The sequence below is a fragment of the Canis lupus genome, chromosome 14 (assembly GCF_048164855.1).
Source record: "Canis lupus baileyi chromosome 14, mCanLup2.hap1, whole genome shotgun sequence".
Taxonomy (NCBI): Eukaryota; Metazoa; Chordata; class Mammalia; order Carnivora; family Canidae; genus Canis; species Canis lupus.
This window is the reverse complement of record NC_132851.1, coordinates 61,566,253-61,589,502: the sequence shown is the minus strand read 5'-3', so window position 1 is coordinate 61,589,502 and position 23,250 is coordinate 61,566,253. Positions and strand designations below refer to the sequence as shown.

The 23,250-nt window shown below is 34.1% G+C and overlaps 1 protein-coding gene and 1 long non-coding RNA gene across 6 annotated transcripts in view; one reads left to right on the top strand and one right to left on the bottom strand.

Moving 5' to 3' along the window:
• The window catches only part of LOC140604173 (uncharacterized), a 99,197-nt gene that overhangs the window by 18,574 nt on the left and 57,373 nt on the right, over positions 1 to 23,250 (bottom strand). For 4 of the 5 annotated variants that reach the window (XR_012007187.1, XR_012007188.1, XR_012007189.1 and 1 more), the window contains one exon: positions 3,241 to 3,424. The exons of the other annotated variant lie outside the window; for it this stretch is intronic. This is a non-coding gene — a long non-coding RNA (uncharacterized lncRNA). The remainder of the gene's footprint in view (positions 1 to 3,240; positions 3,425 to 23,250) is intronic. 5 annotated transcript variants of the gene reach the window in all.
• Positions 2,094 to 21,881, top strand: LOC140604172 (sulfotransferase 1E1-like). Its single transcript, XM_072775275.1, has 8 exons — positions 2,094 to 2,249; positions 8,293 to 8,455; positions 11,426 to 11,551; positions 12,827 to 12,924; positions 16,473 to 16,599; positions 18,235 to 18,329; positions 18,732 to 18,912; positions 20,803 to 21,881. The coding sequence occupies exons 2-8, from the start codon at positions 8,308 to 8,310 to the stop codon at positions 20,913 to 20,915; spliced, it is 888 nt and encodes a 295-aa protein (XP_072631376.1). The 5' UTR covers positions 2,094 to 2,249; positions 8,293 to 8,307; the 3' UTR covers positions 20,916 to 21,881.

The window sequence follows — 23,250 nt, the reverse complement described above, 5'->3', positions numbered from 1 at the left end:
CTGTACTCATTGTTCATGGAGAAGAATGAAGGTCAATTAAGGTGACCATTTTGCCTACTGTTTTATTTTGACCAGCAAGTGAATCCTCATCATCTGTAAGAATTTCTAAGGCTGACTGTTTTGGCCTTTGGAAGTTACCAACATCACATGATTTAGAAGCATTTGTAACATCCCTGCAGCTTATGGTTTACAAGTGAAAGATAAGAGACATGGCCTGAGGGTTAAACCTGTCAGGATAGCTTATACTTGTATCCTGACTTTTTTTTTTTAAGTGTTTCATTTATTTATTCATGAGAGACACAGAGAGAGAGAGAGACAGACAGACAGACAGAAAGACAGAGACAGAGACACAGGCAGAGGGAGAAGCAGGCTCCATGCAGGGAGCCGGATGTGGGACTCGATCCTGGGGTCTCCAGGATCACGCCCTGAGCCGAAGGCAGAAGTGTTTAACCCCTGAGCCACCCAGGCGTCCCTGACTTTTTGAATAAAAGATTATTTTGGGTAAACAATAAAGGAAGTCTCAAGATCCTTATTATTAAAAAAAAAAAAAAAAAAGGGAGCTTTTAGTTTAGTGCCTTTCTGTGTCTGTCATGAATAAATAAATAAAACCTTTAAAAATAATAATAATAGTAAGTTAAGGTTTGCAACAGGGTTAAAAATGATAATCTATATATTAAATGTGTTTATCTCATAATTAATTTTTGAATGATTAAATGTTTTAACACACATTTTATTTAACTCAAAAAATAAAAAAAATAATAAGATGGTCAACTACAGAAAACCAAATAACATAAGATCTAAATTCAAGTCTGATTACTCCGCTGTACTTTGATTTTTATATCATGAAAAGCCTCATGTCTCAAAAACTGCTCAACTGTTGTTTTTTACTGTTGGTAGGGCCAGATTTTAGTGACCTCTATAACTAACAATTCTATTTTCTTAAACTTCTGCTGTCTTGAACCCATCAGCCACTTTCATTCAGCTAATACGCATCCAGCGCTTAGCGTGCTCAATGCCATGCAACATGCTAATTAGTGAGTAAAGAACCCTGTCCCTAAGTTACTGTACTATCAGGAAGCTGCACAAGTCAATTCTAATTACAGTGCAGGGGATTAAATGATAATGAGTTGAGTATAGGGTTTAAAGTTCACTGAGAAGGATACTCAGTTCTGCAAGAGTCATGTCATTTCTTTCAAAGGAAGCGCCATCTCATTAAAATTAAAAGACAAAAACAAGTCAGGTTTGGAGCTAACTGGATTGGAAATATTGACGAGGGTTGAGAGGTGGGAGCAAGGGAGAATTTCCTCGGCTGAAGACAGGTGAGGCTCAGAAGCCTGAAAAAAAGAAAGGTGAAGGGTTCTTGGGCTCCACAAACCTTTAGACTTTTATTTTTTATATCCTCATATTTAAATTCAAATGGTGTCAGGGGTTAACTTCACATAGAAATTCCATACTGTCCCAATAAGCAAGTGACTGGGTACAAAGAGAGGTGAGATTTTTTTTTAAGATAATAATTCAAAGGTGAGTGATGTCTACATTCTTTCCTTAGCTGTCATCTGTTTTTGATTTTCACAGCAGCTTCAGAGCTAAAAGCAAAGATCTTAAGTAGGAGGAGTTTTCTAGTGGACTTGTTAGGACACAACCAAGCACTACAAAGCCTTCTTTGACAGCTCTCAGTAAACTGAGCTACGTCTCCTGATCCAGGGTCCTCACGGCCCTCCTATTTTTTCTCTGTCCTTTCCTTCCCTCCTCTCACTCCTCCAGGAAGTTTATTCTTTTGAAGATCAATCTCATTTCATTATTCTTCATTGAGTAAATAAGGGACCTCCCCCCTTCCCAGCTCCCTTATGTTTTGCTCCAAACTGCTTCTCCTTCATTTCCTCTTCATTTCCTCTCCCTCTCTTTCCTCAACCCACTGATAGCTATTGGCAAATTTAGGAATTTGATTTATGAGCCAGGAATGAAAAATAACAGCAGAGGTTTTTCACATTTCTGTATGAATGAGCATGACTCTGATTAAATGCATCAGCAGGTATGTATACATATCTGTGATACTCTTGCATCACAGACTCCAAAAAGCCAAGCCCCACAGTTTAATCTCCGCCTCCTTCTCTGGCATTAGGAATAAAAGCTCATCAGAAACATTCCAAATGCATAAGTGATGCATTTTGGTGGCCTAAAACCTGAGTGGAGATCGAAAATAACTAAATTGGATCACCCAGTATTTTTTCCCAGGATCATCTGGACAGGTTGTATTTTTACTATTACTATTTTTACTATTTAGATTTTAGATATAGGAAATTTAGGAGCAAATTATACAAAATTGTTAAAAAAGAAAAAAGAGAGAATAAAGCCTTTACTAATACTTTAGTTACTTAATAATGTAAAGCATTTTGAATGCTTTTTAAATCATTTGTTTGTCATTAAGAATAAATCTTGCATTATATTAGTGCTTCGTTGTTTAAGGAATTTTAACATAAAACTACAGTATCATAGTGACCCTGTAGGTTCTGCATGCTATATATATTCTCCATTTCACTAAGGAGGAAATAGAGCAAGTAGGGTAGAAATAGTTGAAGATAAAGCACAGTTTTAACAATTCTTTTTCAGGTTGGTATTTCTAGACAACAGTAACCTTTATACTCAGGGAATTAAACTGACAATTTCTAACTGAAATACATCCTTTGATAAAGAAGAGAGAAGCTAGAGACTTTTATTTTTTGTATTCTCATATTTAAATTCAAATGGTGTCAGGAGTTGACTTTACAAAGAAATTCTATACTGTCCCATTAAGCAGGTGACTGGGTGCAGAGAGATTTTTAAGATAATAATTCAAAGGTGATGTCTACATTCTCACATGTATGGAGGATGAGTCCATACATTGTGATAATTTACCAACAAATCTTAATAAGAAAAGAGATTTTATTATGTGCCACTCAGTTTAACTCTGAGACCAAAATAGAAGGGGCAGCCAGAAGTCAGCCAAGTGCAGAGTGATAAATCAGCTACTCCCAACTGACTGTAAGCCAGTTTTTGCTAAGTTGGCAGAAGACCAAGAAAATTGTTCACATGAATAAACAAATCAATAGGCTGGGCAAGTAACACCTGTTATACACTTTCTTCTGGTGAAAGATTTCTATTTTCTGAGAGCAAGGCAGATTTAGGGAACAAGCCGATTTATTAATAAGCCTAATTTCTAATCAAAATCTCATAATTTTGGTGAGAGTACATATAACATACCTGAGAGGGAGGTCTTGAAAGAGTTGAGCCTGCCATTAGGGACTGGGATTTTTTTCATGTTTAGTAAGAACATGCAGGACTAGTGTTGTTCTGGGATCCAAAACATATGGTGAGCCATTCTTTAGTCAAAAACAAACAAACAAATGAGAAACTCCTTCATTGTGTCTCTCTTCTGGTGTGTAATCTGAGGTCAAAGTGAAATAAATATCATATTGGGTTGTCCCAAAGACTTTTAGAGAAACAAACAAATAGAAATCACGTGTAAAAATCATGTTGGACATTTATAGATTTTATTCTCTCAGGTGAGAAAAACAGATTACTGATTATGTTTCTTCAGATAATTTTATATTTATGAAATATATTCTTGGGAATTTTGACGACACATATTTCCCCTGCTTAGAGGGGAGACGTTACCATGTAATGTGTAGTGTTTCTGAAAGGGTCCTAAGTATCTGGCTTCTTATCATGAGCATGCTGTGGATTTCAAGATTTCAAACTCAATGACATTTCTACTATGTGATTAATCTGGCTTTTTATAGCATACAGAGCAGAACATAAGAAAAGCCACACAACAAACAAGATAACAGAATGGTGAAGCACCTGGGTAACAGTCTGTTGAGTGTCTGACTCTTGATTTCAGCTCAGGTCATGATCTCAGGATCATGAGATTGAGTCCTACATGGAGTTCCTCACTAAGTATGGAACCTGCTGGGGATTCTCTCTCTCCCTCTTCTTCTGTCCCCTCTCTCCCACCACCACTTCTTCTTTCTCTCTCTTAAAAAAAAAAAAGACAATAGAAGGGTGTAGGAGGTTAGTGAACCAATCTGAAGTCTGTGGGTTAGCATTTGAGACAAGGCCTTGGTCCAGTTCAAGTCAGTTCTCTGTTTCTTATGCTCAAGCAGTGAAGGATCTCAGTTCTGTTCAGAGAGCAAGTGGGCAAGAGCCTTGGATGGCAGCTGCCTTTTTAAAGTGGCCAGACATAGAGGGGGTTGTGTCTGAAGAGTCTGACAACTTGTTGCCAAAATCCTCCCCTTTTTGAAGGGATTTAATCGGTCTCTGATCCCTGCAGATGTCCTCTGGTTCTGCTTGTTATCAGTTCAATTGACGCTGGTCCCAGTGATATGTCCTAGCTGTAGTACCTTTAATTGCTTGCATCATTGCTTGACATGAGAGACTCCATCCATCTTGCTCTACACACTTCTATGTATTACCATATGGATTTGGCATAATAACAATATAAGCTCATACTTATTAAACATTTATAATGAGAATTTATAATTTCTGTTAACTGTTTCAGGTAAGTATTATAATTTTTATTATTCTTGACTTGTAGTTCAGAAAATGGAGCACAGTTGAGCTGAAGTAATTTGCCAAGATAATACAATTTCAAATAGCAGAGCTAGGATTTAAACAAGATGGTCTACTTCAAGGCCCACACTCTTCTTTAAAAAAAAAAATCTTTTTAAAATTTATTTATTTGAAATATATATAGAGAGAGCACAGAGGGAGAGGGAGAAGCAGATTCTATGCTAAGCAGAGAGCCCAATACAGGGCTTGATCCCAGGATCCTGAGATCATGATCTGAGCTAAGGCAGATGCTTAACCAACTGAGCCACTCAGGCACTCCCATGACCCACACTCTTAGTAACTATATTCTATTCTCTGTTATGTTCACATTAGCCATCTAAATTAATATGATTATATAAACTTTTAACATATATATATTTCTCATTGTATGAGCACATTTAAATATTTAGGCAAGCATATCAACCATATCAACCATACCAACCATGGCAAAAATTTGACACATTTGATTATATGAACAATAGACTTCTATGAAACACTATTAAAATAATTTATTAAGACAGCTTAAAGATTACTGGCATATAAGACAGAAATACCACACATATTTTCAATATAAAATCAACAATAAACTACTTGCTATGAAACAGTTAAGAAAAAGCAACAATCTTGATGGGCAAAATGGATCAAAATAATAAAATAATCAATATACTTATAAAAGATGAAAACATGAAAAATTATAAAATATCCCTGAAACACGGTTTTCCAATGATGGTGAGAATGTGAAAATACTGGCAATTTCATATAGTGTGCAAACTGGTATAATTTTAGTCATTAAAAAAAAGTTTAACAATGTTTTATATGGGCATACCTTTTTTTTTTTTTTTTTGTAATTCCATTGTCACTGCAAAGATAAGTGTGAGATATACTCAAAGAGATGAATTACAGTACTATTTATATCTAAACAAAATTTGGGAAAAACAGGAATTTCCATTAGTAAAAAATCGTGTCATCTATGCTACACCCATACTAGTGACTGCTAGGTGTCATTTATAAGAATAAAGAGAATTTATGTATTAACATTTCACATTATATAGTGAAAAAATAGAGCACAAAAAGAATGTAAAATATAATACAAATTAATTTAGATATGTAAATGTGTAGGTTAGTATCCAAACTCCACAAGGAGTTAACAAGCTCAACACCCAAAATACAAATAACCCAGTTAAGTAAGCAATGGGTAGAAAACATGATTTAATACTTTTCCAAAGAACACATCCAGATGGCTAACAGACACATGAAAAGATGCTTAATATTACTCAGGGGACTACAAATCAAAACCACAAGGAGATACCATCTCACACCTGTCAAAATGGCTAAAATTAACAGCACTAGAAACAACAGTTGTTAGCAAGGATGCAGAGAAAGGGGAACCGTCTTATACTGTTGGTGGGAATGCAAACTGGCGCAGCCCCTCTAGAGAACAGCATGGAGATTCCTTAAAATGTTAAACATAAAACTATTCTACAACCCAGTAAGGTGTTTACCCAAAGGATACAAAAATACAAATTCAAAGAAATATATCCACCCTGATGTTTATAGCAGCATTATTGGCAATAGTCAAAGAATGGAGAGGGCTCAAGTGTCCATGGACTGATGAATGGATAAAGAAAATGTGAGATAGATGATAGATAGATAGATAGATAGATAGATAGATAGATAGATAATAGATATAGATATATAATGGAATATTACTCAGCCATCAAAAGAATGAAACATCATGGATGAAGCTAGAGTATATTATGTTAAGTGAAATAAATCAGTCATAGAAAGATAAATACTGTATGATCTCACTCATATGTGGAATCTAAGAAAGAAAACAGATGAACATATGGGAAAGAGGAAAAGAAAAAAAAAAGAGAGAGGGAAATAAACCATAAGAGACTCTTAATGATAGAGAACAAACTGAGGGTTGATGGAGAGTGGGTGGGGGATGGGCTAGATGGGTGATAGGTATTAAGGAGGGCATTTGTGATGATCAGTATTGAGGGTTGTACGTAAGTAATGAATCACAGAGTTCTACTCTAGAAACCAATATTGCACTGTATGTTAACAACCTAAAATTCAAATTTTAAAAAAATATATTTTTAAAAGAGTAAGTATGTGTCATTGTCATATCTCCAGAGCAAATCAAGGACATTTTGCCTCGAGGGTGTACTCAAGGTTATGGTTAAACAAAAGAAAAGAATGTGGGGAGGTGATGTGTTCAAGAAGGCTTCAGGTCACAGAGCAGTCATCATGGCAGATTTGTATTAGTTCAGTTCACAAAGATGAGTAAAGGGAGATCTAGAGAGGCTAATATCAAAGAAGGCTAAAATTCATTGAGATGCTATATTACAAACTCAGAATGAAGAAGAAAAGATAGTGAAAGAAGTTGAAAGTTAATGAAGGAAAGTTTGCTTAATTAAAAATCCTATGACCAACCCTGAACATGAAAGGTGTTGTCATGGGAATTATCAATGATAATCATCTTGCTTAATCTTATATGTTTCAGATAAGTCATTCAACGGGAAAATCTACCACCTTAGTGATCAAGTGTGAGAGTAAGGTAAAGGTAATGTGAGAGGTCCCAGAGGAATCTACTATAGCTTCAAGAATCCATGTCTTAGATATATCCATTTTGGTGTCATTAGTTTCATCTTTTAAATACACTCATCAAGCATTTGAATCTTTTTGTTAAATGAAAAATATTCAGGAACTAAGGAAGCTATGACTTTGAGATCTGGCAGCAGCTATCAATTCTGATCATCAATCTTTTATTGTTATTTGATGTATACATATTAATCAGGGTGATTATTTGCCAAAATTTTATTGTATTTTTGAACTTCTTAGTCTTTTTACATACCCCATCAATTTTGACAAAGAAATGGAAGGCTCTGTTGTCTTTATTCATCATGGAATTCGCTATGCATATATTATGTATAAATATAATTCAAAATTTTTATAGTATTTATTTGAGAGAGAGCATTAGTGGGGAGAGGGGAAGAGCGGAAGAGAGAAGCAGACTCCCCACTGAGCAGGACTTGATCCCAGGACCCCAGGATCATGACCTGAGTGGAAGGCAAAAGTTTAACCAAATGAGCCACCTAGGCATCACTAATGGTGTTTTTTTAGGTGCATGGAAGAGAGCATAGTATAATTATTAAAAATCTTGGGGATTATCCAAGGGTGCCTGTGTGGATCAGATTTTAAAATTTTTTGAAAAATAAATATAACACAAATGCTTCACATTATTTTTCATGTCGATTTTTTTAAGATTTATTTATTTTAGAGAAAAAGAGGGAGAGATGAGGGGTGGGCAGAGGGGGAAGAAGAGGGAATCCCAAGCAGATTCTGCATTGAGCATGTGGCGCTTGTTCCATTGTTTCATGACCTGAACTGAAACCAAGAGTCAGACGCTTAACCAATTGAACCACCCAGGTGCCCCTAGTTTTTACATAGTTTTAAATACTTTATAGTGCTTTGTACTTTATTACTCTTTTATCTTGTTAGGCTTACCTTCTTAATAGGATTAGAAATTCCCAAAGCGCCAAGACTATATTATACAGTTCTTTAATATGCATTTAGTCTACATGCTCAATAGCTAAGAAATGCTGGAAACTCAAGAGAACCTCAATGTACAGAGCTATTATTAATTTTAAAACATTTAAAAGTACATATAAAGTGGAAAACATACCTTTTTTGTTTCAGTGCACCATCTTTAGGATGGAGCCTTCCAAACCTGACTATTGTACATTCTTTGGCAAAATCCATGGAATTCTAATGTATAAAGACTTCATGAAATATTGGGATGATGTGGAGACATTCCAGGCAAGACCAGATGATATTGTCATTGCCACCTATCCCAAATCTGGTAAGTTTCTTTATTATGTTAATGTTGTTCTCATCTATAAATTGCAAACCCACCTTGAATGGTAAATATTAAGCTGTTCACTTTTACCACATTCATTCTTCATATTAAAGTCCAGATATAGTAGTTTTAGTATAGATATGGCAAAAAGTGGATATTCAATTCTAAGAGCACAATCTGTACCTGTAACTTGAGCAGCGCATTGACAGTAGTATTGTTGGCCACTTTAGAAAACTATGTGATATAAATAGATTACTATAGAACCAAAACTAAAATTTTAAACTACCAACTCTGCTTACCTAATGTCACTATTATCATTGTTGTATAAACAGAGTAGAAGTTATTTTTGCAAACTTTTAAAAAATTCTTTTTCAGCTAACCAGGTCTCCTTCCTTAAATCTGTCCCCCAAACTTCTTTTTTAAGCAACATCTTTTTTTTTTCCCCCCTGAGATTAGCTCAACTGTTAATCATAGTTCTGGAGTCTCACAATCATACACCTTTAGAAATTAGAAAGATCCTACCTAGACTTCTCTATCTGTTTGTTACATTTAACACTTACATAAGTTAAATACTAAGTAGATCTCACTCCATTATTATCTTACTCCACCACTGTAGGAATTCTTCCCAAACACACCCTGATAATCTCATTCTCTTGATTAATTTATGTCATTGCCCTTCCAGACTTTTTTAAAACCTTAAACTCAAATGTGGCATTTTATGCTTGGCATATTCTTGCCTCTTCAGCCTTCTGCCCACCTGTTTCTTCTTCAATTCTGTCTTCATAATTTATTTCCAATTCTTTCCCTCACCACTGTACCATTCTTAAGTGTCTGACCTTTGATTGGAAAAAAAAAAATTCTGTCTGGTAGAACCCTTCTCTACCTCACAAACCTGGTGAACTAATCTCAATAATGCGTTAAGGCTAAGTTGAATCCTCATGTTGTCTCGAAGGCATTTCTTGTAAAAACATCACAGAGGGAGCAGCATGCTTACTTAAATGTTCCCCCTTTGCAGTTCTTTCAATTCCTGTGCCCACTTGTATTATAGCATCATAAGAAAAAAGAAGTGTTGTAATTATTGGGCACTGTTTCCAACTCATAAAAGTGCCTTTGAGCACCAAAAGGCAAAGATCAGATATGTTCTTTTCTGTATCCTCTGTCTTGGGTCTCAGTTCGAGGCATCAGAAGCTATCAGTAAAATGTGTAGTTGAACCATGCTTGAGTATATCATCTATTATTATTTTTTTCTCCTTATTTTTTTTCTTTTTTCCAAATTTACATTTTTATTTTGGTACAGTATTTGCATATATCTATTAGACAGAAAAGAAAGTCCAAATCCTATGCTCAAACTACATGTCTTTGAAGAATAGGTCTCTGTAACACATGAAACACTATCATAGTGAATATATCTTATTTAATTGTGTATTCTTGGCATTTAGCATAGTGACTAGCAGATACTCAATATATATGTGTTGAAAACAATTAATGAATGACACCTCCCTGCTCACATTATCCCAAAAAAGTAGGGAACACCTCTTCTCATTGACCTGTCTCTTCATCATTTCTTTGCATATTTTTCCCATTTCTGTTTCCCGTTTATTCATTCAGCGAATTTTTTTTAATCTTTTTTTTAAATTTTTTTAAATTTATTTATGATATATAGAGAGAGGCAGAGACACAGGCAGAGGGAGAAGCAGGCTCCATGCACCAGGAGCCCAATGTGGGATTCGATCCCGGGTCTCCAGGATCGTGCCCTGGGCCAAAGGCAGGCGCTAAACCGCTGCGCCACCCAGGGATCCCAAATTTTTATTGAGTTCCTGCTACGTGTCAAGTGTGATATTAGCCACTAGAGATATAGTGATGAATAAAACACATTTAAACTCTACCCTCTCAGATTTTATAATCCAGTAGGAAGTATAAATCAATTAGATGGCAGATATATTACAGAATGAATGTGCCTTGGTTGAAGAAAGTCCACCAAGGTATTGAGAGAACATATGAGAGGAGGACCTTGCCTGGGGCTCCTCAGAGGCTTCTTAGAGTCAGCAAAGCAAAGCAAAAACATAAGAGATTCAGCTCCTAGAAGAGTGTTCCAGGCTGAAAGAATAGCACATACATGGGCATGGGAGGTTCTGAAGGCATGCTTACTTTCTGGCTTCTTCAACTCTTTCCATTCTTCCTTCTTGACCATCTGTATTTAGTCCATTCTTCAAGACTTACCTGAAAGCTTTTTCCCTCTATTCCCCAATACTCATCTTTTCTTTCTTTGAATTAAACTCAGCATTCAATTGTGTATTATTTTCACTTGTACAACTTTAGTCAGCTTAAATATATTTATTGTTAACTTATCCTAGATGTCAGGGGATGCCTGGGTGGCTCAGTAGTTAAGTGTCTGCTTTCGTCTCAGGGCGTGATCCTAGAGTCCCAGAATCAAGTCCCACATCAGGCTCCTTGCATGGGGCCTGCCTCTCCCTCTGCCATTTCTCTGCCTCTATCTCTCTCTAGTCTCTCATGAATAAATAAATAAAATCCTTAAAGAAACAACAACAACAAAAAACTTGTCCTAGGGGTCAGGAGCTATATCTTATTTATCTTTGTTTTACCTGATAATGACTAATTAAATACAATACTTTTCATATAGTAAGAATTCAACAAATCAAGCCTCCTTACTTTTTAGATTTCAAAATTTAAATCCCCAACTGCTTACACAATGTCCCAATTCATCATGGACAAATTTGGATTCCTACCACAGCTGTGTCTTACTACAATATTTATCCTCATTTATTGAAGCTATTTTGGGGTCTTGCATGATTAAATATTAGAAGAAATGTTTCTTGAGTTCTGTGGCTATTCTGACATCTTTCAAATAATATTGCATTAGTACATTCCTACTTTGTCCAGTTATAAATACACTACTTGCATTGTCAGCCTGACATGGTCAGTGGAACACTGAGGTTTGTCTAATTTTTACAGGTACAACCTGGGTTAGTGAAATTGTATACATGATCTGCAAAGAGGGTGATGTGGAAAAATGCAAAGAAGATGTCATTTTTAATCGAATACCTTATTTGGAATGCAGAAAAGAAAATCTCATGAATGGTAATGTTTAAGTAGATTTTTAAAAGTAGATTTTAAAAGCTATGTACATATATTTTAAAGTATGGATATAGACAGTGCAAGAAAGACTGTTAAGTAAGAAAGACAATTAGTATTATGTCCTCTCCATGGAAAGCATGTAAATTTAAATTTAAATCTTGAGGTAACTGGGTGACGGGTACTGAGGAGGGCATTTGATGGGATGAGCACTGAGTATCATACTATGTGTTGGAAAATAGAACCTCAATAAAAATGAAAACAAAAACAAAAAACAAACAAAAAATAAATAAATCTTGAAAAAGTTTATAGTATAGCATTTGTCTGAAATAGAGTGAATAAGGATAGCTCTTATATGCCTTCAGTAGAGCCTAGTAATATGTGAGCATTTATCTTTATATGAACTGAATGTGATAATACATTAAAAACTAGAAAAATATCCACAAAACTTTCAAGGATATATACAAAAAGATATTCATCACAGATTCTTTTAATGTTGTGCAAAATTAGAAACAATGTTTTAGTCAACAAAAGAATAGTTTAAAGTAATAGCAGTATGTAAATCATTAAAAATTTTAGGATGTTTTATGTTTCTTCACATCGCAGTTTTGGTAAAATATATTGAGGAAAATATCAATTAGAAAGTATTAAAAATTCCATCTGCATGTGTGGTATTTAGGTGGTTCTGAGACTGGTCATATTGATCCACAGTTGATGCTTGAACAATGCTGGGGTTAGAGATACCACATCTCACAGAATAAAAAATCTGCACATTAACTTTTGACTCTCTTCAAATTTAACTATTAATTGGAAGCCTTACTAATTACAAAAACTGTTGATGAATGCATATTTTGTGTGTTATATATGTATTATATACTGTACCCTTACAATAAGGTAAGATAGAGAAAAGCAAACGTTATTAAGAAAATTATAAGTAAGAGAAATTATATTTATACTACTGAACTGTAAAAAAAAAACCATGTATAAGTGGACTGGTGCAGTTCAAGCACATGTTGTTCAAGGGGCAGCTGTATTTATATGGAAGACTGACTACCAAAATGTTAATAATGATTTTCCCAGAATGGTGAAATTTTATTTTGTCTTATTTTTTATTTACAATTTCCTCTATCTAAACTTCTGTCATGGTATGTATTGTTGTTATTACTATGAATACAATATGGAATCTTAAAGTTAATTTCATTTTTAATATGTCTGTAAAATCCATATAAATATCATGTTTGAAGTTGTATATATTCTTTAATTTAAAAAAAAAAAAAACAGGAGTAAAACAATTAAAACAGATGGCATCTCCTAGAGTAGTGAAGACCCATCTGCCAGTTGAACTTCTTCCAGCCTCATTTTGGGAAAAGAACTGTAAGGTAACCAGAGTCAAATATTCTTAAAATTTCACATTTGTTTGTTCTTTTATGGAATTGACAGATATTTAATAAATGTGGATTAAGATCAGTAGAGTCAGAGTCTAGATTTCAACTCCAACTCTAGGGATGATTTGGAAACTATAAGCCACAGCTTCCTCATCTGTAAGAGAAGGTTAATACCATCTTCTTTATGGAGTTGTTATAAGGATTAAATGAAGTAATGCTTGTTAAGTGCTTAATAAAGTATCTAGTATATTGTTAACAATAAATGGTAGCTTCTTTTGTATTTGTTGTTATTACTAATGGTATTGGACGTATTCCTTTTTGCAAACTATCGTGCTTGGCATAATAAAGCATGCAAGTGAACTAGTCAAAGATAAGCCAGACAAGTGTCATATAATAATTATTTACCAAGTTCCTATCATGTGATGTGCCTATCATGTGCCAGCAACACAATGATTAATAAGACACATGCAATCTTTGTCTTCAAAGATCCAGTGGGGGAAAGGGGCAAACAGACAATGTAGGAGGTGTCACAGGTCAAGTAAGAAGAGAATTCTAGCCCAGACATTGAGAGCAGGGCCGGTGTCTAAAAGCAGGTAACATCTCAGCTGATATTTAAAAGATGTACAGGAGTTAGTTCTTATAATCCCAGAGGCAACCGCAGTGAGGATCTGAAACAAGTTCAGTTTAGCTGCAAGGTTGAATGTACACATTGACTGGATAAATGAAAGGAGATAAACTAAAGCTTGACCACAACAGACAATGAAGCTAAGTTAAGAAGTTTGAATGATATTTGATAGCAATGAGTTACAGACCTTTTAAGTTGATGATTGACTTTATCGGTTTTGCTTTTTACAAACAGTGATACATGTAACCCTAAAATATTAAGTCTTGGATCATTGATGCTGTTTCTCAAGACCTTTCTAGCTTTTCTTAGGATAAGCTATGACCCATATATACTACACAAATGAGATGTTGAAGTACTATATGCAGTCATAATAACAAAATAGGGGGCTGGCTTATCACAGTCATGAAACATTTTTACTGTACATTGTGCTCCATAGTTACTTGGTTTATTTGACATTTTTATGGAGATCCATGGTCCGGAATTCTAAAGATTCTAATGTTTCTTGTTTGTTTTTTAACTTTTATCGAAAGCAATTCTAGATAGAACATATACATCTTGCTGATATTATTCCATACATAAGTTTTCTTTCATTAGTGAATGCCATTTATGTATTTTGCAGGAGATGTGTAATCATTTTTCAAGAGATTTGACCAAGTCACATTTTTCCTTTGCAGAATGGGCTGTAGCCCCTTCAATTATCAAATGAAAATAGATACATTTGCAATAGTCTTAGTATTTTTTTGCAATGTTTACTAAATTGCTTAATCTTCACAAAACTGCTCATCACCTCAGAGATGCATCAAACAAGTGGATTAGTGTCCTGAGTATTTCTGGAATAATTCACTGGGAGACAAGTAGATAGATGGATTGAAACTATTTGTAAAAGTGTATCTGGAATGGTGAGCCAGAAGTGAGATGTGATTTTTTCAAAAGTAGAGGGGAACAGGGCTCAAACCAATAGATAAGAGAAATAATTGAAATAAAAAAATTTGAGGCCCTAGAATTGTTGCAGGACACGTATATTGGGAATAACTAATAAGGAAGAAGGGAAGAGTAAACTGTCTTGGAAGAATACATGATGTTCCAGAATAGGGCTTCAAAAGTGAAACCTTTAGGGTTTCATGACAAGATTCACAATTTGGTCATAAAAGTGGTTAGCTGAAGTAAAAATAAAAGTAACAATCAATGATTACAAGACCATAGAGAATCAGATGGTTCATGCATGCAGATACTAAAATTACACTGGATGAGGACAAGATTAAGAATGGAGAATAATACTATAAGGCAGATGTTCACATTTTCAATTACAGCAAGAGAATGACCACAAGTTTATAAAGGCTTTAGCTGGGAAATGTATGAACTGAATATCACAGGAACAGAGGTTTTTCAAGTGTAAGATTTTTAAAGATTCTATTTATTTGAGAGTGAAAAAGAAAGCACAAGTTGAGGGGAGAGGGAGAAACAGGCTTCCCATGGAGCAAGGAGCCCAAGGTAGGACTCAATCCCAGGACCCTGAGCCAAAGGCAGATGCTTAACCGACTGAGCCACCCAGGCATCCCTCAAATGTAGAATGTTTCAAATGGATTATGATCCCAAGTGAATTGTGGGTAAACTAGCAACTTTGACTGTAGGCAAAGTCCTGTTTTCAGGAAAGACCTAGATTTTCCTCCAAGACAGGAAGAGCATGTGTGGTAAAAAGTGGGATATAGAATAGTTTCTGCCAAAACAGAGATAAGATAAACTAATGGGAGTTTAGGGGAAGAGGGATTACTTTTGTTCACCCTATCCCATCTGGGGAAATAAAAAGCTTCACAGAGACCTGGAGCCAAGCTTTAAATATGGATCCTATTTTGAGATGTAAAGAATATTCAAGACAGAGGGAGATGCAAGCAGTAAAAATGAAGAAAAGCAAGCAGTAAAAATTTTGAAGTAAATCCATGGATATAGTGGCAAAGCTATATGTAAAAAGCTAATATGCAAAAGGAAGTAGGAAGAGTATTAAATTAGGTTGGAAAAGTTCATAAGGCTAATGATAGCTTTGATAAGAAAAGAAAGTTCACTTTTTATTTATAGGAGGTTTATCTCGCAGGACCTTAAAATGAGAGCCATATTTTTTTTAAAAATATTTTTTGAGAGACAGTGAGAGGGCTATATTTCTTAAAATAAACTAGAGGATTTCTTTAAAATTGTTTGACAGTATAGAAACTTGAAGAGTTAAGACAAGCTAGTGAGCCAAATCAAATTCAGTAAAGAGCGGTGAGTCATGAGTAGCCTTCCCTGATGGCAATGGGTCAGGTGCCTGAAGATGGAAGTGGAGCCCATGGAGATACTGGAGGTTACTTCTGCAGATCTTTTCCTGCAGCATTGAGTATGAGACCTAGGAGAGATCATAAAGTTCTGGCCCAACTCACTTATTGTACAGAAAATTTAGAGCCAAAATTGGTGCTTTGCACAAGATGATAGAACTTTTTAGTGCCAGATGGGCAATTAAAACTAAGGCTTCCTGATAGCTATTTCTGATTGGTGATTCTTCTGTATGTAATAAGGAAACTCAACAAGATGTTGGTGAAGATTATTTTTTCACTGAGACCAATAAGCATATAATTAGACCCTCAATAAACATGTTCTTGCCTTCTAAGATTACATGAAATTTGTAACATTAAGATGAGTTATAAAATGTGAAAATGGCATGAAAAATAAAAAATGAGAACTAGCCCTGAACAACTGTACAAAGGATGCTGTCATGTCAAGTTGCTGAAGAATTTTTCTTCTTTATAATTTTTTATATTTTAAACACTATCTACAGGGAATATGTATGATACTTGCAGTTGAAAGCATTAAGTGTTTTCTTTTTACATCTTGATGAGACTACATTTGAAAAAAATTAGTGATTTAATATATAATTTCATCTTCTTAGGTGATCTATCTTTGCCGGAATGCCAAAGATGTAGTTGTTTCTTATTATTATTTCTTTCGAATGATAACGGCTCATCCAGACCCTGGATCTTTTCAAGAGTTTGTGGAAAAATTCATGGATGGACAAGGTAAAGGCAGCTTCTTTTCTCTCAATTCTTTCAAGGTAAATTATACAAGACAAATGACATTTCTGAGCAAAAATTTTTGTTGTCTGCTCTGATCTGTTATCTTCCCTGATCCTTAATTAAAACACAGAAATTCCTAAAGCCTTTGAACTCTAGAACAAGCATAAGGTTTCCAGATGTGGATGGCAAATTGCAGAATCTGGACACTTCAGTTCAGTGCCTAAAAATAAATATATAAAAGTGTGTTTGGAGGTTAGAATAAGAGATTTTCCTCTCTAAGACAGATTCGGTGTTCAATTCTTTCATTTCTATTGGAAAAAAAAAAAGTGTTTCACAACTTTACAACTCTACTGAATAAGGGGGCAAGGAAATAGAGAAGAGAGAATGCTCACTTGTTTCCAAGGAAAGTTTCAAATGCTTTATGGGGTCAGAATTCACAAAGAAGTCTGAATATCTACAAAGTTCTTATTCTTTCCACTCAGGGTATAGTCTGAATGTTTCAACTAGATTTCTCAAAACCATACAAGAATTACTTGAGCAGAAATTCTGGGAAATTTTACCTTTTTATTTAACTCCAGACTACAGCAACTATTTAAAATTGAGGAAGAAAGTGTTCAGGAAAGTCCAGTATTATGTAAAGGAGGCCATTCTGATCCTGTAGCAATAATTGCAGGAAAATTGATAATAATATCATCTTTATATCCATACAAGATATTTTTGACTCATAAAAGTAGAATATATGTACTTTATGTTTGTTGCATTTTGGAAAAAATTCTGCTAAAGCATCATGAATTAAACATATGCCTCAAGATCATCAAAATTCCCATCGTAAGGCAGAGAAAGATAATATTGCACCTCTGCAAAATGGATGAATAAGATCACTATAATTATCATTATCTCACTTTTTCTGTTAAGAACAATTGCCAATAGAGTCAAAGAACAGAAGTGATAGTTAATGACAATACAAAGCAGAATACTTTGACTCACATAGCATTACATTATTCTGTCAGCATTTTATTGGGTGAAACACTGGGATATGCATGAGACAAGATAAGGGAAGAGAGATACAGCATTTCAGCATATCACATCATCTTCAAAATCTTCTTTTTTGAAATGAGAATAACACTAAAGGCCCTGACAAAACATCCCTACTATATAAACTGCAAGTAGTATAATAAAAAATTACATAGTTACTAGCTTTAGTTGCCAAAGCTAATTTGTAAATGGTAAATTGGAGACCTAGACTGAATTCAGATTAAAAAATTATTAATAATTCTACTAACTCAACTCTCTTCACTGACAACTTGATTTTACACACACACACAAACACACATACTTCAAAAATGCTCCTATAAGCTCTGAATCAAGTTAATGGGACAGGGATTTCCTGCACTTTTTATGTGTCATAAACAATTTCAGAATGATGAAAGTTTAGAGTAGGTTCCTGCACATGGATTACTCAACAAACTTTGCCTCTCTTGCTGCAGAGAAATTTGCTTAAGATGTGTGACTGATCCTAGGTTTCATTCCATGATCATTTATTTGTATTTATTTGTTGCTTCTGTTGTTTGAATACTCATTTTCAAGCTGTATAAGGATGATACTATGCCCTTATATTATTTTTATCTCTAACTTTAGTGCCATATGGTTCCTGGTATAAACATGCAAAATCTTGGTGGGAAAAGAGAAAGAATCCACATGTGCTATTTCTTTTCTATGAAGACATGAAGGAGGTGAGAAATTGAAAACATATGGGCTATTGTACATCTGAGACTAATATAACATTTTATGTTATTTAAATAAACATTTTACAAAAAGAAAACATATGGGCAATTTAGTGATTTCTAAAATATTAGCATTTGACAACACTCTAGATATAAAAATCTGTCTTTGAATAGATAATGCAGCCACCTCCAAATAGTATTTAACTTTAGTAATTACTTAATTACTAAAGTAATTAATCACTAATTAATTAGTAATTAGTTACTAATTAGTAATTAGTTACTAATTAATTTAGTAATTATTTAAAATAATTAATTTTAAATACCTCCAAAATGTATTTAACTTTATTTATTTATTTATTTTTTTGTATTTAACTTTAGTAATTAAGTCTTCAAAATATTTTTTCTTCTTAGGATATCAGAAAAGAGGTGATAAAAGTGATGCAATTTCTTGGAAGGCAGCCAACAGAGGAGCTTGTGGACAAGATTGTACAGCATACTTCATTCCAGGAGATGAAGAACAATCCATCTACCAATTATACAACAGTACCAGATGAAATCATGAACCAAAAAGTTTCTCCCTTCATGAGAAAGGGTGAGAAAGTCATGCAATTTGCCTCAGTTGCTATCAGAAGTTACATGTTGAAATTGTTATAGGCAAACACCTATTAAAGTCTATTCTTGCCTTGTGGACCCAGTTGGTTTTCTTCAGAGCTGTTGCACATTTGACCAATCTTTTTACTGAGTTACCAGTTCTGTAGAGGCATTAAAATGGTACTACTACTACGACTACTAAATTGCTACTACTTCATGATTACTTATTATATGCAGCATATTAAGAATGGCCAGCAGCCACCCCAGCCTCAACACTAATACCACACCCTACTAGCTATTATATATAAAGCCTGTATGCCTTGGTGATGTACCGTGTATGTTATATAAATGTATATAATTTTAAAATTCTAATTCTCTTCGAATTAAAATCAGACACTCAAAAGAAAACTTCTATTATTATCTCATTTTGAAATGAGGAAATAAGCCTAGAATAATTAGCTTTTCCTTGACCAAGTGGCAAATATTTTTCAAGACCAAGTGGCAAGACCCAAATTCATCAAATTGTACAAATATATACAGTTCTTTGTATATCAGATAACCTCATTAAACCTGTTTTAAAAGGATTACATTTCAAAGCACTTGCTGGAAAATACAGCTTTGTTTAGCAAAATATCAAAATACAGTGAAGTGACATTCTGTTGGAAGGAGGAATGGTCTGATGAGATGTGGTCAGTTTATAAATCCAAAGGCATGTAGAATATGTAGAGTATTGGGGCATGGGTCTACTTGTAAGTGAAGCAGAAACAGAATAGAGAAAATCTTGCTCTTTAGACCAAACTTTTAGTGACAGTGTCAGAAATTTTTAAGATAGTAAGAATAACAAACCTGCCACTGGCACCAACAGAAAGCCCCTGAAAAGAGAGTTGGCATATGGATTATATTTTAATTGTTTAGTTTTCAGATGATCTCAGTCTTCTTTTTCATAATGTCCACATATATTTTTAAGATAACATAATGGACTTAAAATAGTTATCCTTGTAAAGGGCTGCTTTGTGCTATGCCCTTAGACCCTACCCAATTCTCAACATACATTTTCTGTCTTTGGGGGTTATTTTACTGGGAAAGTTTAGAGCTCCTTGAACTAAGGGGAAGGGAACTACTAATCTAAAATACTCCTTCTGCTAGGGGAAGGTTAGATGTGATGGAAAACAAAAGAAAAGAACCTACTAGTCTTGCAGTAACACAAGGTGGAAAATGCTGAGAAACTTACATGTCAATGGCAGCAAAAATGGAGAGAAAGCAATGGATAGGAAGAAAGTCTGAATATGAGTATAGAATTAGATGTAGTTGAGGACAACTTCCAAATTTATGCTTTGGATACCTGGTGCTGACTTTAACAGCTTATGGAAAAGGACACAAAGAAAACACAATTTTGTGGGGAAGAAAATGAATTTAATTTTGAACTAAGTTGAATTTGAGCTAGTTGTATGGAATCCAGGTGGAAATATCATATTGACAGTTGGCCATGGAGACATAAGCCTGGATTTGAAGTTAGTATGAAGATGATAGTTGAAATTTGGAGAGCGTGGCTAAGCATGGACCTCATCTTAGGAGCTCTAGTATTTCAGGGACAATTAGAGAAGAAAAATTAAGTAGCATAAGAAGAAAGAATCAGAGAAAGAAATTTGCTGGGTCTTATTTGTTAAGAATCAGGACAAATCTTTCTTTGCAAGCTTGAATATACATATTTGTGTGTGTATATATATATGTATGTATGTAAACACATACTATTTATGGTATATATTTTATTTATAATTGAAGATTTAAGAATAGAATTTGATCAGGTATTAATGAAAGTAATGAGTATTAGAAAATTTCATAATTATGGCTAGAAAACATAATTTTTTTACTGTTTGCTCTTCTGTTATAGGGATTGCTGGAGACTGGAAGAATCACTTTACTGTAGCCCTGAATGAGAAATTCGATATACATTATGAGCAGCAAATGAAGGGGTCCACACTGAAGTTAAGAACTGAAATTTAAGAAGGATTTTCTTAATATACCTAAAATTAAATATATCTAAGATTTCTTCTCATATTCTTCACTTTTTTTCAAATTTTAAATTGTTAGGTGCTTAGGTGGCTCAGTCGCTTAAGTGTCCCACTCTTGATTTTGGCTCAGGTTCATGATCTCAGGGTAATGAGATCAAGCCTTGCATTGAGCTCTGCACTGAGTATGGAACCTGCTTCAGAGTTTCTTTCTTTCTCCCTCTTCTCCTGTCCATCCCCCCACTTGTGCTCTCCCTCCCTCTTTCTCTTTCTCTACAAAAAAAAAAAAAAAAATTCGATTGGTAGAGAACTATATAAAGGATCATGATCAGATTCACATGATTATTAAGATGCTCATATAAAAACAAGAAGTTTTTTCCGTTATGATTTTTTTTTCAAATACTACACAAATCTCTAATCTATAAATTATTACAAATCTCTGATTTATGTGTATGATGTAGGAACACACAGATAGTTTGAATTGTCAGAATCACACTCCAAATTCTTTATTTTTGTAGTTACTTTTTTCCATTTAGTAACACATTTAGCATATGCATATATTTATATATACATATATGCACAAATATATATATTAATAACTGTGCCTGAACTTTGAAGACCTTGGGAGAAAAAATTAAAGAATAAATACATTTGGGGTAATAACTATACCTACTATTTCCTTCTTGATATCCTTTCATTTTCTGCAAACTGGCTTAATTTGGAATTTACCTTAGTCTAATATAAATTTGGACAGAACAGATTTCCAGATGTATGTCAGTAATCCTAGTGAGTACTATTTATGCTTGAATGTCTTGAGAAATATTTATGCTCCAGAGGTCCTTTTCTCCTATATGCAATGTAATGAATACAAGTTCGGTAAAGTTTTAAAGAATGTGATATTTGCCTGTAAAAAACAAAGCAAAAATAAAAGTAAGAAGAGGAATTATTATTTTCTATTTAAGCACTGCTGTTTTGGCTTGTGTCTCCTATTTTTCTGTATTTTATTGATGATTTTTTTCTATATTATGCTTATTATAACACTCAATGCTTCCTTTCTCTAAGTTGGAAGACACACAAGATTGTGAAAAAAAATCAGTGTCTTTAGAATATTACATCTTTTATTATTAAGCTAAAAGATAGAGATAAACTGATAGGATTTGTGCTCTTATTCCTTGAAGAAAAATTTAGGGATTTCTCAGCACTCTGTTCAATAATTATAATTTTTCAGAATCAAAGCAATTTTTTAAAAAAAATGTGTAACAGTTACACATAATGCAAAAATTGGAGAATCTCAAAAACTATTAAGATTTGGTTGGGGTGGGATGTGAGGTAGAATTTCAGTCTATAAAAGAAACAATTGTTATTATTTTTTAAATATTTATTCTGTCATGGTTGTTTTTCATTTATCATTATAGTTTATAATAACAGCTTTTTAACTGTGTAGTTTGTAAAACTAATTGTTGGTCTTGCCTACATATTAAAACTAAACAAGAATAAACTCATGTATCTTTCTGACTTTAGTTCTTTAGTGAACCAATGTATTCCAAATTGGCCTGACTGAAATTTGGACCAATCATATTTCCCCATAGCATGTCCAGAAATATTTGTAACTTTCTTGGAGAAAGAAAGAGACTAGGATCTGCTTAAAATTCAAATAGGAACTTAAAACCCTCTGAGTTCCTTTGTCGTCTTCCCTAACCTGGACTTAACGTCTGTGTGAGCTGGAGACAGTTTAGAGCCTTGGACAGCATCATGAGGTGGGATTACAAGGGTAGCCCTTGTAGCTTTGGTTCTGTGCCTCCAGGAAAGCTAGAAATGTCTAATTATCTTAGTCTTTAAGGCTTCCCAATAATTAAATCTCTAGAACAATATCTTCAGGACAAGTGCTAGATATTTAGAAACACGAAGGCTTGTTGACTGATTGATTAATACCATGTTGAGACCAGAAAGTGTTTAGTAAGCATTTACTTATGAGTATTTTAACTGCATATAACTTGAACCATGCCACAGAGTTTCTTTATGTGACTAAAACACCTGAGAATTCAATTTGGACAACAAAATAAAAAATAGAATAGTACTAGATTATAATCCACATAGATATAAATATCTACAAATCCATACTGATATAAATTAATTGAATAAGTAATTAAGTGTGATATATATATATATATATATATATATATATATATATCCATATAGAAGAATTCCAGCTATTGGACAACTCCCCATTCTATCCCTTAAGTGCAGGATTCAATAGTGACTTCCCTCAAAAGAGTATGGAAAGGATGAAGGATAGGATGGTGTAGAAAAAGTAACTTTACAGTGGAGAA

Excerpts from the sequence above, each read along its gene's own strand:
- LOC140604172 (XM_072775275.1), top strand. The coding sequence starts at position 8,308 with ATGGAGCCTTCCAAACCTGACTATTGTACATTCTTTGGCAAAATCCAT. Across the intron at positions 8,456-11,425 it reads TGCCACCTATCCCAAATCTG|GTACAACCTGGGTTAGTGAA; the intron begins GTAAGTTTCTTT and ends TAATTTTTACAG. Across the intron at positions 11,552-12,826 it reads AAAAGAAAATCTCATGAATG|GAGTAAAACAATTAAAACAG; the intron begins GTAATGTTTAAG and ends AAAAAAAAACAG.